Below are 16,301 nucleotides of genomic sequence, written 5' to 3'. Positions count from 1 at the left end.
GAGGGCCAGCAGACTAGAGCATACAGGTCGCAGTGGTGGGTGGTATAAGGTGATTTGGTAACAAAACGGATGGCACTGTGATAGACTGCATCCAGTTTGCTGAGTAGAGTATTGGAAGCTATTTTGGAGATGACATCGCCGAAGTTGAGGATCGGTAGGATAGTCAGTTTTATTAGGGTATGTTTGGTGGTGTGAGTGAAGGAGGCCCCTTTTTGCGAAATAAGAAGTCGATTTCTAGATTTGATTTTGGATTGGAGATGTTTAATATGAGTCTGGAAGGAGAGTTTACAGTCTAGCCAGACATCTAGGTATTTATAGTTGTCCACATATTCTAGGTAAGAACTGTCCAGAGTGGTGATGCTAGTCGGGTGAGCTTGTGCGGGCAGCAAACGGTTGAAAAGTATGCATTTGGTTTTACTAGCGTTTAAGAGCAGTTGGAGGCCATGGAAGGAGTGTTGTATGGCATCTAAGCTCGTTTGGAGGTTAGTTAACACAGTGTCCAAGGAAGGGCCAGGAGTATACAGAATGGTGTCGTCTGCGTAGAGGTGGATCAGGGAATCACCCGCAGCAAGAGCAACATCATTGATATATACAGAGAAAAGAGTCAGCCCGGGAATTGAACCCTGTCGTACCCCCATAGAGACTGCCAGAGGTCCCGACAACAGGCCCTTCGATTTGACACACTGAACTCTGTCTGCAAAGTAGTTGGTGAACCAGGCGAGGCAGTCATTAGAGAAACCAAGGCTATTGAGTCTGCCGATAAGAATATGGTGATGGACAGAGTTGAAAGCCTTGGCCAGGTCGATGAAGACGGCTGCAGAGTACTGTCTTTCATCAATGGCAGTTATGATATCGTTTTGTACCTTGAGCGTGGCTGAGGTGCACCCATGACCGGCTCGGAAAACCAGATTGCACAGCAGAGAAGGTATGGTGGGATTCGAAATGGTCAGTGATCTGTTTATTAACTTGGCTTTCGAAGACTTTAGAGATGCAGGGCAGGATAGATATCAGTATATAGCAGTTTGGGTCTAGAGTGTCACCCCCTTTGAAGAGGGGGATGACCGTGGCAGCTTTCCAATCTTTAGGGATCTCAGACGATATGAAAGAGAGGTTGAACAGGCTGGTAATGGGGGTTGCAACAATGGCGGCGTATAGTTTTAGAAAGAGAGGGTCCAGATTGTCTAGCTCAGCTGAGTTGTACAGGTCCAGCTTTTGCAGCTCTTTCAGAACATCTGCCATCTGGATTTGGGTGAAGGAGAAGCTGGGGAGGCTCGGGCGAGTAGCTGCGGGGGGAGGGAGGGGCGGAGCTGTTGGCCTGGGTTGGAGTAGCCAGGAGGCAACAGTGAGAGACTTATTTCTGGAGAGATTAATTTTTAACATTAGAAGTTCGAACTGTTTGGGTATAGACCTGGAAAGTATGACCGACCTTTACAGGCTAACTCCTCCCCCTTTTGGCAGTTCTATCTTGATGGAAAATGTTTCAGAGGTATGATGAGTGGAACTAGGGGCTCCATTGTAAAATAAAACAATGATAACTAACCTAAACAACAGTATACAAGGCATATTGACATTTGAGAGACATAAAGCGAGAGACATAAAGCGAGGCATAAAGCAATCATAAGTATGTGCAGGAATAACGTTGCACATTCTGGTAATTTGCTCCAAATTCCCAGTTCTTACGGAAATCCCAGTTGGAGAATCTCTGGAATCAGGCGGGAATAAGCATGTTGGCATCCTACTGGGAGTCATCTGGGAGTCATCCCGGCAGGATTTTTTGGGAAAATTACCAGGATTTTGCAACCTTATACTATTTTGTCAAAAGGCCTAAAAGGGCTTGATTCATTGAAATGTAAAGGTCGTTTCCGATTGAGCTGAAATTTCTCTGCGAACGCTGGAACGCAGGAATGCTGGAACGCGGGAACGCTGGAACGCGGGAATGCTGGAACACTGCCTTTAAAACTCAATTGCAATATAGCGGTGAACTTCAGCGATACGGATTGCATTGAGTCCTAAATCGAAAAAGGAATGACAACCAGTTGTATATGGATGAATGTGAAATAATACCGATAAAGTAAATATGACAGATAAGTACAGTCGTGTACGTGCATTGTTTCTGCACACATATTTAACTTAGGACTATCAAGATTTGACATTTCTGAGATAACATTACAATTGTTCCAACTATTTTTGTTACCCAACACCTAAATGTTTGGTCCTATAGTTCAGTAGGTCTATTGTTTTTATGTTGGATAGTTTTTTATTTATTTTATTTATTTTATTTTATTTCACCTTTATTTAACCAGGTAGGCAAGTTGAGAACAAGTTCTCATTTACAATTGCGACCTGGCCAAGATAAAGCAAAGCAGTTCGACAGATACAACGACACAGAGTTACACATGGAGTAAAACAAACATACAGTCAATAATACAGTATAAACAAGTCTATATACAATGTGAGCAAATGAGGTGAGAAGGGAGGTAAAGGCAAAAAAGGCCATGGTGGCAAAGTAAATACAATATAGCAAGTAAAACACTGGAATGGTAGTTTTGCAATGGAAGAATGTGCAAAGTAGAAATAAAAATAATGGGGTGCAAAGGAGCAAAATAAATTAATTAATTAAATACAGTTGGGAAAGAGGTAGTTGTTTGGGCTAAATTATAGGTGGGCTATGTACAGGTGCAGTAATCTGTAAGATGCTCTGACAGTTGGTGCTTAAAGCTTGGATAGTTACGATGGTAGCTAGACAAACATTCAGACATACATAAATACCCAAGAAAAAAAACTAGCCTATACGAAGATGACCTTGTAAGACGTTAAGATACATTGTTGGTGACACGGTGACAGGAATACGTAGTCAATTTTCCTAAGAACAATGATTTTTATCAACAACCTTTCTCGCCTGAATAAAATGGCACCTTATCCCCTACATAGTGCACTACTTTTGACCACAGGGCTCTTAACTCTTTAAAAGGATTAAGGTGCCTATTCGGATGCAGCCTTAATGGTCAATGCTTTGATCTGACTGCCCCTCTTCCGGAAAAGTCTCATGGAGCGATATTACCCCGGGGCACGATGTCATTATGTCGTTCTTTTCTGCAACACCCTTTGCCGCCTCCTCTTTTCCTTCCTCCCCCTCTTCCTCCCCCTCTTCCTCCACCCCCTCCGTGTTCACGCCCTTCCTCCTCATCCTCCGCTCCCTCAAAGCGCAGGGCAGACAATTCACCAGGAAGAGAAGTACAGAGAGGCAGAGAAGGGAGAGAACTGCCCCGACACCCACCCCCAGCTCTGTATCCTCCAGTTTCCCCTCCCTCTCTCTCTCCACCCCGGGAGAGAAGTACACAGCGCTCTCTTCGTGATTTGGGGTCAACACCGCTCTCTCCAGGTCGTTCCTGGCGATCATCCCATCGCTGGCCTTGTCATAGTAGTCGTCACCTTTGACGGTGGTGACGTTCCCTATGATGATGTCATTGTCCAGGAAGTTGCTGTACTTAACGTCCCTGTCCGATGACTCAACCAGCATGTCCAACATGTCGAGCAGCTCAAAGTCCGCCTCCTCGCTTCCCATTGGACGAAGGTCTGTGTCCAGGTTCACCCTGATCCAACCTGATCCTTTAGCCAGCCTCCTGGGCCCGCTTCCTTCTTTCGAATTGGCCAGGTCCCCGTCAACGGAGTTCGCCATTGGCTTGCAGGGGGTGACCAGGAGTTCTGCTTTCAGTAAAGGCCCGCCCCCTTCGCCCTGGGCGACGACGCGCAGCAACGGGCCGGGCATCACGGCAACCACGGTCTCTGCCAATGAGGAGAGGCGAAGGGCGAAGGTACCACGGCTGAAGGTGGAGAGCAACGTGGCGCTATCATCACTGAACTGGAGCCAGACACTGATTGACGCTTCCTGGTGGAGAGAGAGAGAAGGACAATGGAGATAAGGGGGAGGGAGAAAGAGAGAAATGTTCAGTATCATACCATACTTATGCACAAAGGTCCTTCCATTGAAGCAAAAATGTCCCACAGAAGTTACTGTTATGTAAAACTAAAACGTTTTAGTGAAGTTAGTGGGTCAAGAAAAACACCGAACTCACCTGCCCATGGTGGTAGAGGATGTTGTATGCTGTCACTGTTGCCGTGACAACAGCCGGATGGGCAGGGCTTGCATTGATTGACATACTGAGTCCTCCCACAACCTGCACTGAGAGGTCACCTGGGGTCACGGGTTCAGAGGTCACGATGACATCACAGCTACCCAGAACACCGTCCCATTGGCTTGATATGACCTGAGAGAGAGGGGTGCCAATAAAGGTAGTGTCTTGTTCAAGTTTACTTTCCATAGGTTATAAATATATTTGAGATTTGACCAAATGGAGATTTAATATATGCCATTTAGCAGACGCTTTTATCCAAAGCGACTTACAGTCATGTGTGCATACATTCTATGTATGGGTGGTCCCGGGAATCGAACCCACTACCCTGGCGTTACAAGCGCCATGCTCTACCAACTGAGCTACAGAAGGACCACTCATCATTTATAATGACCATCCCTCAACTAAAATGCACCATGCTATTGAAAATACAACATCATATTACATATTACTCACATGAACTGAAGTTTTCCCCGGGTGTAGACCAACCAGATTGCTCTGCTTGTCGAGGACCGCCACGAGAGGATTCTCTACCCTCAGCCAATTACGGACCATCTCCGTGGCATCCACAAACCAATCAGAGGAGCCCAGCAGGTAGGTCAGCTGACCCTGGCCCCCCTGAGCACTGAACTGGGTCAGAACCTGAACCGTGGACCTCTGATACACCGGAGAACAGCTGGGGAGCAGCGAAAGAAAGGGAGGGAGGGAGAGAGAGGGGGTGGGGGAAGAGAGAAGGATGGATGGATGAGGAGGAGAGAGAGATATTACACAAATCTGGATGTGGCATAGAAGCTGGGCAAAACCAAAAATGGAGACATCACAAGCTTAAATATGTTGAGGGTTGGGGTAAATTCCATTTCAATTCCAGTCAATTCAAAAAGTAAACCAAACTCCAATCAAATTCCAATTTTTCCTCATGAAAAGCATGAAGACAATTGGAATTTTGGTGTACTTTCTGAATTGACTGAATTGACCTCATTTGACCCCTGGTTGAGATGTGACAGCAAGTCATAATGTTAGTGTTTGAATTGTTGAGCAGGTGCCATCTAGGAATCAGAGGTGGATAAAGCAGAGAGCCTATTTTAAAGCTCTCTGTTAGGGAATTAGTTGTCTCTTCTACCAGCTGTTTGTTTGTATGGCGAATGAAGCTTTTTGGCAGTAGACCAAATCACACCTTATTCCCTATATTGTGCACTACTTTTGACAAGAGTTCATATGGCTAAGGTAAAAAGTAGTGCACTATATAGGGAATAGTGTGCCAAGTGGAACACAGCCCTTCACTGTTCTACCAGACATTGCCAGTGCTACTTATGTCGTTTTCTGGGGTATCTGTACATTACTTTACTATTTATATTTTTGACCAGTTTTACTTCACTACACTCCAAAAGAAAATGATGTACTTTTTCCTCAATACATTATCCCAGACTTTGAATGCTTAGCAGGACAGAACATTTGACAATTCACACACTTATCAAGAGAACATCCCAAATGCCTTGTTTTTTTAATTACCTTAACTTAACTAGTTAGGAACAAATTCTTATTTTCAATGACGGCCTAGGAACAGTGGGTTCAGGGGCAGAAAGACAGATTTGTACCTTGTCAGCTCGGGGGTTTGAACTTGCAACCTTAAGGTTACTAGTCCAACTCTCTAACCACTAGGCTACCCTGTCACCCCAGTGTCTGGTTTTCTTAATATAAAGATATTTTTTTTAAATTATTATTAGTACTTTAACTTTTGATACTTAGTACATTTAAATATAAATACTTCTAGACTCTTACTCTAGTATTTTACTGGGTGACTTTCACTTTTACTTGAGTCATTTTCTATTAAGGTATCTTTACTTTTCCCCAAGTATGACAATCGAGTACATTTTCCACCAATGGACATTCCTGGTTTCGGTGTTTGAACCTCCTGCTCTGTCTTGAGACAGGAAAAAAAAGGGATTAGGAAAGGAGATTATGCCAAAAGGAGACCATATTGCCGGGCCATCATTGTAAATAAGAATTTGTTCTTAACTGACTTGCCTAGATAAAGGTTAAATAAAAATACATACAAATTGGAGTTGCAACTGTTCCAATCGTTCTATCAACTGTTTTAGGACTCTTGATGTTAATGACATGGCCATGTCTAATCCTGCTTTATGTCATTCCTGCTCAGTGTGTCTTCATCTTTCGCCAAACACACACACAGGGACTCACCCGTTCTCCGCGTCGTGGTTCCAGCCCTTGATGGCGCTCAGCTCGTTGTCGGACAGGGAGACGCGCAGCGGGACGACAGGAGCCCACACGGACAGACACAGGGACCCACTGAGCGTGCCCAGGAGAAACTCCACCCCTACACAGGTGCTGCCCACCCCTGATTCACTTCCGTCCACGAAGAGGGTGGAGCAATCGCTTGACACCTGTTGAATAAAGTCAGAGGGTGATAAAAGGGAGTGGAGGATTGTGGGTCAAATCAATATAAACCAATCAACTTGTATTTGTCACATGCTTAGTAAAACAACAGGTGTACACTAACAGTGAAGTGCTTACTTACGGGCCCTTCCCAACAGTGCAGAGAGAAAAATATACAAATAACAACAAGAGGAATAAATACACAATTAGTAACGATGACTTGGCTAAATACTAAGGGCACCAGTACCCAGTCGATGTGCAGGGGTCTGTGGTAGTTGAGGTAGATGTGTACATGTAGGTAGGGTTAAAGTGACGAGGCAACAGGATAGATAATAAACAGTAGCAGCAGCATATGTGATGAGTCAAAAGGGGGGTCAATGCAGATAGTCCCGATAGATATTTGGTTAACTATTTAGCAATCTTATGGCTTGGGGGTAGAAGCTGTTACGGGTCCTGTTGGTTCCAGACTTGGTGCATCGGTACCACCTGCCGTGCGGTAGCAGAGAGAACAGTCTATGACTTGGGTGGCCGGAGCCTTTGACCATTTTGTGGGCCTTCCTCTGACACCGCCCGGCATAGAGGTTCTGGATGGCTGGGAGCTCGGCCCCAGTTGTGTACTCGTTTGCCTCTCTTGCGCCGTCGCTTCCTCTTTTGCGTCCCAGGGATTAGGGCTAGTCCAGAGGTGCTGACGTCCAGAGGTGCCAACTCGTTGAGGTTAGTCATTGCTGTTCTGATGTACAGAAGCTGATTTCGGTCATAGGAAATGATGGCGGAGACATTATGTACTAAAAAAGTTAATATCGGCGTAAAAAAACCCACAGAAAACAACGGCATTGGACAGGAGCCCTGTGCCTGTGTGTGTACAGTATGTAGACCTGCTTACCTTGACGATATCATCGTTGGACGACTGGCACTTCACCGCCGCGGTGATATCCGACACCCTCCCGTCATGCCCCACTGCCAGCACAATGACAGGAAGTGACACGGGCTCGCTGGTCAAGATGGCCGTGTTGACGATCATGCCACTCTGTGTGTTGATGACAACAAGTTTAGCTTATTGGCCTTATTTAGGAATGAGCTTTTTTTTTAAGGCAGAACCAGTCCACTGCGGCACTAAGAGATCCATAGATGTATGGATATGTGCTGTAGCTATCACATTATCCATTAGTCTACTGCATAGTACATACATACAGACCATGTAACAAGAAGAAACCAATTTCCCGGACTAAGAGTTTTGGACTAAGAGGCATGTTCAATGGAGATTCTGTGTCCCGGGAAACTGACCCTACTGATTGAGTAAAGTTCCACCTACTTCAGTTATGGGAGAGATGCCCACGATCTCTCTGTCAGTGAAGGAGAAGCTGCTCACGACTCCGCCGTGTGGTGGCGGAGGGTTTTTACGGCCTGAGTACTCTACCCGCCAGCTGGCCGATACCGTCATGGCAACCCCGAAACTCCTGCGCAAGCCGTCCACTGACAGACAGGCAACCTGCTGCAGAGCAGCGGGACTGAGGGAGAGGAGGCGGCGACAGAAGAAAGAGGGAGGGACAAGGAGTGGGGAGGAGAGAGAGAGAGAGTCAGGAGAATAGGTGGGGAGAGTAAGAAAAAAGCCATTTGATGGAAATAAATCACATATGTTGGAATATTTAACAGAGTGATATTCTCTCACATATGTGGTATCACTTGCACGCAATATGAATAGTGTATATAGTCAAAAATGTAACCGACGTGTCACAAACCGGTTAAATTGAATACGTTCCTTCACTGAGGTAATATTGTGCCTGAGTAATATTGTACAGTAATATATATGATGAAGTAATACCCGTCGCTGTCCATGTGTCTGGCCAGTTTGTGGCAGATGATGGAGATGACATCATGTTTGGAGCCCTGGGTTCTCTCCAGGTTCACAACCCAGAGGTCAGAGTTCAGAGAGCGCTGGGCCACCAGAGACAAAAGGCCTTTCTTCACCTTCAGCCTGGAATAGAGACATACAGATATAGTGTGACTTACTGTTTGTCGCCCTGAATAAGAGCGTCTGGGAAATGACTAAAAATGGAAATTAAGACCACTTTATTCTAAAATGACATTTGACTTCCACTTTTAACCCAACCCCTCTGAAAGACACATACACAGGTTCTGGAGAGGAGCTGGGGGCTGTCACATTAGGCGCCCGTTGAGCTGTTGCTGTGGGGGGAGTTACGTGCCTTGCTCAAGGGCACAGCGGCAGACAATGGCATCTAGGATTTGGTACCAGCAACCCTCCGGTTGCCAGCTCACTTCCTGGCTGGTTTTTCCCGTCGGACCCAGGAATGGAAGTGGCAACCCTCCGGTTGCTGGCTCTCCTCTCTAACCGCTGGGCGACCTGCCGTCCCCAACGTACATGTACTACATACTGTATACATACTGTTCATACTAGACAGATACACTGGCAATGAGAGACATGGTTTGATATCGAAATATGAACACAGTATTTATCAGTAAAAGAGAAGGACCTGCACACTGCTATGTTCCTATAAGTGTTTAGGTCGTCATCAGGTCTCCCTTTTCAATTTGCTGGATTATCACTTACATCACAGAGCATCACGTAACAAAGACTTACCGGATAACAACAAACTCTGCACTGAAATTGGCCCTCAGGTTCACAGAAACCCCAATTGGCTGTCCCGCTCGGACTGGTCCCCTGCGATAGCGAATCAGCACGTTGGAATCCAACCGTAGCTCCTCCTCTTCCTGTCCATTGCAACAGCCTATTTCCTCTTTGGTTCTGTTGGCCTCGTTCCGCTTATTGTCCTCCCTCAAAGTTACAGCTGCTATATAAAACAACTCTCTCTGAGACTGTGGTAATTTGTCTTGCACACACCTAGGGGGCGCTAGTTTGAGGTTGGACGCCGTGCCGAACAATGAGTAGTACAGCTGGATGCGGTCGCCGGCGTGGGCAGGGCTATATCGGAGAGCTCCTGGGAAGGGGATGCCACCGGCTCCACCGACGACAACACCCTCGTGCCGTCGTCCCCGATTACGGGTGCGGTGTCGGTGTGTGTGCCTGGCACGCTGTTTGGGGCTGAGGTAGGGCTGGCTGGTCTGGCCCGCCTCAAACCAGTCCTTAGGTAGGGCCAGGGTCACCACACACAGACCCAGTGGAGGCTGGGAAGGGGAGAGGAGGAATGGATGAAGAGAGTGATTGGTGAGCATTTGGTGTCATACTTTATATAGAACAAGTATCATACTTTATATAGAACAAGTATCATACTTTATATAGAAGAATTGTCATACTTCATATAGAACAAGTATCATACTTTATATAGAAGAAGTGTCGTACTTTATATAGAAGAAGTGTCATACTTTATATAGAACAAGTATCATACTTTATATAGAACAAGTGTCATACTTTATATAGAACAAGTGTCATACTTTATATAGAACAAGTATCATACTTTATATAGAAGAAGTGTCATACTTTATATAGAAGAAGTGTCATACTTTATATAGAACAATCATCATACTTTATATAGAAGAAGTGTCATACTTTATATAGAACAAGTATCATACTTTATATAGAAGAAGTGTCATACTTTATATAGAAGAAGTGTCATACTTTATATAGAACAAGTATCATACTTTATATAGAAGAAGTGTCATACTTTATATAGAACAAGAATCATACTTTATATAGAACAAGTATCATACTTTATATAGAAGTGTCATACTTTATATAGAAGAAGTGTCATACTTTATATAGAAGTGTCATACTTTATATAGAAGAAGTGTCATACTTTATATAGAAGAAGTGTCATACTTTATATAGAACAAGTATCATACTTTATATAGAAGAAGTGTCATACTTTATATAGAAGAAGTGTCATACTTTATATAGAACAAGTATCATACTTTATATAGAAGAAGTGTCGTACTTTATACCGAACAGGCGTCATACATTATATAGAACAGAACATTTCAGTGTGTTGGCCAGTGTAACAAACACACGACACGACATCATTCAGAGTCCCAAAGAAGACGTTTAGACCGGCTTCAGTCTTTTGAATGGTCACAGGTGACGGTGGCTGAATATAGTGTGCGGCACGAACACACCTGTGTGACACACGAGGCCTTCTGCTCCTCTGTCTCTTTGAAGGCGTGGAGGGTGATACAGCTCCCCCTGCTGGTGTCCCCTCGTAGGTGGAACAACACCCGCACCCTATACCTCTCCTTTCCGCCTTCATCCCCCTCTCTCGCCACGTGTTTAGAGAGGAGAGACGCAGTCAGAGGAGGGGAGAGGGGGAGGATGGGCCCAGAGACCAGCTGAGGAGAGAGAGGGTTACACTGTTAGAGAGAGGGTTACACTGTTAGAGAGAGGGTTACACTGTTAGAGAGAGGGTTACACTGTTAGAGAGAGGGTTACACTGTTAGAGAGAGGTTTAAACTGTTAGAGAGAGGGTTACACTGTTAGAGAGATGATTACACTGTTAGAGAGAGGGTTACACTGTTAGAGAGAGGGTTACACTGTTAGAGAGAGGGTTACACTGTTAGAGAGAGGATTACACTGTTAGTTAAACTGTTAGAGAGGGGTTACACTGTTAGAGAGAGGGTTACACTGTTAGAGAGAGGGTTACACTGTTAGAGAGAGGATTAAACTGTTAGAGAGAGGGTTACACTGTTAGAGAGAGGATTACACTGTTAGAGAGAGGGTTACACTGTTAGAGAGATGATTACACTGTTAGAGAGAGGGTTACACTGTTAGAGAGAGGGTTACACTGTTAGAGAGAGGGTTACACTGTTAGAGAGAGGGTTACACTGTTAGAGAGAGGATTAAACTGTTAGAGAGAGGGTTACACTGTTAGAGAGAGGGTTACACTGCTAGAGAGAGGGAGAGAGGGTTACACTGTTAGAGAGAGGGAGAGAGGGTTACACTGTTAGAGAGAGGGTTACACTGTTAGAGAGAGGGTTACACTGTTAGAGAGAGGGTTACACTGTTAGAGAGAGGGTTACACTGTTAGAGAGAGGGTTACACTGTTAGAGAGAGGATTAAACTGTTAGAGAGAGGGTTACACTGTTAGAGAGAGGGTTACACTGTTAGAGAGAGGGTTACACTGTTAGAGAGAGGGTTACACTGTTAGAGAGAGGATTAAACTGTTAGAGAGAGGGTTACACTGTTAGAGAGAGGGTTACACTGCTAGAGAGAGGGAGAGAGGGTTACACTGTTAGAGAGAAGGAGAGAGGGTTACACTGTTAGAGAGAGGATTAAACTGTTAGAGAGAGGGTTACACTGTTAGAGAGAGGGTTACACTGTTAGAGAGAGGGTTACACTGTTAGAGAGAGGATTAAACTGTTAGAGAGAGGGTTACACTGTTAGAGAGAGGATTACACTGTTAGAGAGAGGGGTTACACTGTTAGAGAGATGATTACACTGTTAGAGAGAGGGTTACACTGTTAGAGAGAGGATTACACTGTTAGAGAGAGGGTTACACTGTTAGAGAGAGGGTTACACTGTTAGAGAGAGGATTAAACTGTTAGAGAGAGGGTTACACTGTTAGAGAGAGGGTTACACTGCTAGAGAGAGGGAGAGAGGGTTACACTGTTAGAGAGAGGGAGAGAGGGTTACACTGTTAGAGAGAGGGTTACACTGTTAGAGAGAGGATTACACTGTTAGAGAGAGGGTTACACTGTTAGAGAGAGGGTTACACTGTTAGAGAGAGGGTTACACTGTTAGAGAGAGGATTACACTGTTAGAGAGAGGGTTACACTGTTAGAGAGAGGGTTACACTGTTAGAGAGAGGGTTACACTGCTAGAGAGAGGGAGAGAGGGTTACACTGTTAGAGAGAAGGAGAGAGGGTTACACTGTTAGAGAGAGGGTTACACTGTTAGAGAGAGGGCTAGAGGAAGAGCTCTGCGTTACAGATGATCTTGCAACTTCTTAGGACACGCAGGAATAATATGATATCTATGGAACTAATTATCCAAACGTTTAAGTCGAGATCTACAGCATTCTGCTGATTGTCAAGGATCCCTATCCCAATTGATTTACCTGGCTGACAGAGTAAGGCCCGAATGAAGCTCGAACCCCCGCTTTGGAGGCTGTCCCAGCCGGAGGCACCATGAGCAGGGACTGGGTGAAGGCGAAGGGGCTGGAGTTGGAGAACAGTGGGCCAAGATCAGCCTGCGACAGGGGCAGAGCGTGCCAGGGAGGGGGGACAATGATTTTGGCCAGGAGGGAGAGAGGGAGGGGAGGCTGGGCATGGGATGTGTGTACTGGTGGATGAGATAAAGAGATCGACAGAAAAGGAGAGGAGGGAAATATTGACTGGTTTGTGTCTCTTTCTCTTTGGTATAGTTCACATCAATTTCACATAAATTGTTAGGCCTACACCTACTGTAAATCACAAATATCAGCTATTTTAAACACGTGAAAAGGGTAGCAGATAAATTGTTGGTATATATACACTCATAAAACATATATATATCAATACAATAGATTTTTCATAAAAAAATAATTAAAAAACATATTTTCAATACACTAGATTTTTTGAAGAAAAATAACTTCACTCACCGACTACTAGGAGCGAATAGAGCACGAGAGCCTTCACACCCTCTCTCCCCCACGATGCACTAGGGCAGCTGAGCTCACCCATCACTGCACACCTGAAGGATCCAGAAACACCACACAACCCCAAAAGTGTTGTAACATCCTTACAGCTCTGAGGTGTTGAGAGGTGTTGAGAGGTGTTGAGAGGTGTTGAGAGGTGTTGAGAGGTGTTGAGAGGTGTTGCAAGGTGTTGAGAGGTGTTGAGAGGTGTTGCGAGGTGTTGAAAGGTGTTGAGAGGTGTTGAGAGGTGTTGCAAGGTGTTGAGAGGTGTTGAGAGGTGTTGAGAGGTGTTGAGAGGTGTTGAGAGGTGTTGAGAGGTGTTGAGAGGTGTTGAGAGGTGTTGAGAGGTGTTGAGAGGTGTTGAGAGGTGTTGAGAGGTGTTGCAAGGTGTTGAGAGGTGTTGAGAGGTGTTGAGAGGTGTTGAGAGGTGTTGAGGGGTGTTGAGAGGTGTTGAGAGGTGTTGCAAGGTGTTGAGAGGTGTTGAGGGGTGTTGAGAGGTGTTGAGAGGTGTTGAGAGGTGTTGAGAGGTGTTGAGAGGTGTTGAGAGGTGTTGAGAGGTGTTGAGAGGTGTTGAGAGGTGTTGAGAGGTGTTGAGAGGTGTTGCGAGGTGTTGAGAGGTGTTGAGAGGTGTTGAGAGGTGTTGAGAGGTGTTGAGAGGTGTTGAGAGGTGTTGAGGGGTGTTGAGAGGTGTTGAGAGGTGTTGAGAGGTGTTGAGGGTGTTGAGGGTGTTGAGAGGTGTTGAGGGTGTTGAAAGGTGTTGAAGGTGTTGCAAGGTGTTGAGAGGTGTTGAGGGGTGTTGAGAGGTGTTGAGAGGTGTTGCGAGGTGTTGAGAGGTGTTGAGAGGTGTTGAGAGGTGTTGAGAGGTGTTGAGAGGTGTTGAAAGGTGTTGAGAGGTGTTGAGAGGTGTTGAAAGGTGTTGCGAGGTGTTGAAAGGTGTTGCTACGTGTTGAGAGGTGTTGCGATGGTTTAGGTTCACACGCGTTCAAAAAAATGCATCTGGGGAAGTAGGCTTCTATTGACCATACATCCAAAAACTGTCCTTCATAAACCAGTAGGTCCTATATCATCAACATCCTCGTGAAACCGTAGGTTCTTTAGTGGTTGACAGAACAGAGTCCTACTACATGGACCACACGTACACTGACAGCGCCCTCATATAGTTACAACTATCAGAACTAAAACGTGACAAATCATATTTTACATCATTCTGTTATGTAGTTATTTGCAAAACTGTCCCCGCCCGGCAACATAACTCACCAGGCTGTGCTTAACAACATAACTCACCTGACTGTGCTTAACAACATAACTCACCAGGCTGTGCTTAACAACATAACTCACCTGGCTGTGCTTAACAACATAACCCATCAGGCTGTGCTTAACAACATAACTCACCAGACTGTGCTTAACAACATAACCCACCTGGCTGTGCTTAACAGCATAACCCACCTGGCTGTACTTAACAACATAACTCACCTGGCTGTGCTTAACAACATAACCCACCTGGCTGTGCTTAACAACATAACTCACCTGGCTGTGCTTAACAACATAACCCACCTGGCTGTGCTTAACAACATAACTCACCTGGCTGTGCTTAACAACATAACCCACCTGGCTGTGCTTAACAACATAACTCACCTGGCTGTGCTTAACAACATAACTCACCTGGCTGTGCTTAACAACATAACCCACCTGGCTGTGCTTAACAACATAACTCACCTGACTGTGCTTAACAACATAACCCACCTGGCTGTGCTTAACAACATAACCCACCTGACTGTGCTTAACAGCATAACCCACCTGACTGTGCTTAACAACATAACTCACCTGGCTGTGCTTAACAACATAACCCACCTGACTGTGCTTAACAACATAACCCACCTGACTGTGCTTAACAACATAACCCACCTGGCTGTGCTTAACAACATAACCCACCTGACTGTGCTTAACAACATAACTCACCTGGCTGTGCTTAACAACATAACCCACCTGGCTGTGCTTAACAACATAACCCACCTGGCTGTGCTTAACAACATAACCCACCTGACTGTGCTTAACAGCATAACCCACCTGACTGTGCTTAACAACATAACTCACCTGGCTGTGCTTAACAACATAACCCACCTGACTGTGCTTAACAACATAACTCACCTGGCAGGTGTTGTCCTCTCATCGGGGGGTGATGAAGCAGAAATAATATACCCTCTGATGCTTTCCTTCTCTCTTCTTTTTTTCTCTTCACTCGATTCTCTCTCTCTCTCTCTCTCTCTCTCTCTCTCTCTCTCTCTTATCTTCTCTTCTGCACCTGTGCTCACTCTGAGTTTCTCTTTATTCCAATGCCATGTTCGTTCGTTTCTCTTTCGTGTTCTGTTATCGTATGTTCAGGGCTCCAGCTCCTCTTTGCTGTTCCAAAGTTTATGTTAAAGCGAAGTCTTCTTTAGTTGGTTGGTATCTGGTGGTTGTCACTGCAGAGAAGCGTATTCCAAGTCCAATGCAGAGAGATTTTAGAGATCATGAAAACACTTTTTTAAAAATCAGTTCTTGTTCTTCCCCTTTTCTTGGCAGTTGAGAATTCTTCCCCTCTATTTTTTATGTGGATTTCTTTGATCTTTAGGTCTTTTTCAATGTGATTTTCCTCCCTCACTGCCTCTCTCTCTCTCTCTGTGTGCCAGATTCACACAATACGCAATTATTCATTTGAAACGGTGAATAATCCCTCCCCTCCCCCTCCCTTCCCCTCCTCCCTCCCCTCCCCCTCCCTTCTCCTCTTTCTTCTTCTCCCCTCTTTCTTACGTCCTCCCCCCTTTCGCTGCCAGATTCATTCGCCCTAAAGTTTTTAGCTAAGCACCCCCTTCCCCCACTCTTTATCTCTCCATCCTCCCCCACTCTTTATCTCTCCATCCTTCCCCCACTCTTTATCTCTCCATCCTTCCCCCACTCTTTATCTCTCCATCCTTCCCCCACTCTTTATCTCTCCATCATTCCCCCACTATTTATCTCTCCATCCTTCCCCCACTCTTTATCTCTCATCCATCACCCACTCTTTCTCTCCATCCTTCCCCCACTCTTTATCTCTCCATCCTTCCCCACTCTTTATCTCTCCATCCTTCTTTATCTCTCCATCATTCCCCCACTATTTATCTCTCCATCCTTCCCCCACTCTTTATCTCTCATCCATCACCCACTCTTTATCTCT

General features: G+C 45.3%; 1 protein-coding gene across 1 annotated transcript; it reads right to left on the bottom strand.

Annotated features, from left to right (window-relative positions):
* Nucleotides 1-2,998: 2,998 nt before the first annotated feature.
* LOC118361853 (transmembrane protein 132C-like) lies at nucleotides 2,999-15,791 on the bottom strand. The gene is made up of 12 exons (XM_052485230.1): nucleotides 15,257-15,791; nucleotides 13,073-13,164; nucleotides 12,551-12,774; nucleotides 10,617-10,826; nucleotides 9,127-9,671; nucleotides 8,350-8,502; nucleotides 7,840-8,035; nucleotides 7,411-7,554; nucleotides 6,333-6,535; nucleotides 4,590-4,809; nucleotides 4,077-4,268; nucleotides 2,999-3,889 (listed from the first exon to the last, which is right to left on the bottom strand). The coding sequence occupies exons 2-12, from the start codon at nucleotides 13,152-13,154 to the stop codon at nucleotides 2,999-3,001; spliced, it is 3,060 nt and encodes a 1,019-aa protein (XP_052341190.1). The 5' UTR covers nucleotides 13,155-13,164; nucleotides 15,257-15,791.
* Between the last annotated feature and the right edge of the window lie 510 nt (nucleotides 15,792-16,301).

This window comes from Oncorhynchus keta, chromosome 29 (assembly GCF_023373465.1).
Source record: "Oncorhynchus keta strain PuntledgeMale-10-30-2019 chromosome 29, Oket_V2, whole genome shotgun sequence".
Lineage (NCBI taxonomy): Eukaryota > Metazoa > Chordata > Actinopteri > Salmoniformes > Salmonidae > Oncorhynchus > Oncorhynchus keta.
The sequence above is the reverse complement of the archived record's forward strand: the minus strand, read 5'-3'. Positions and strand labels throughout refer to the sequence as shown.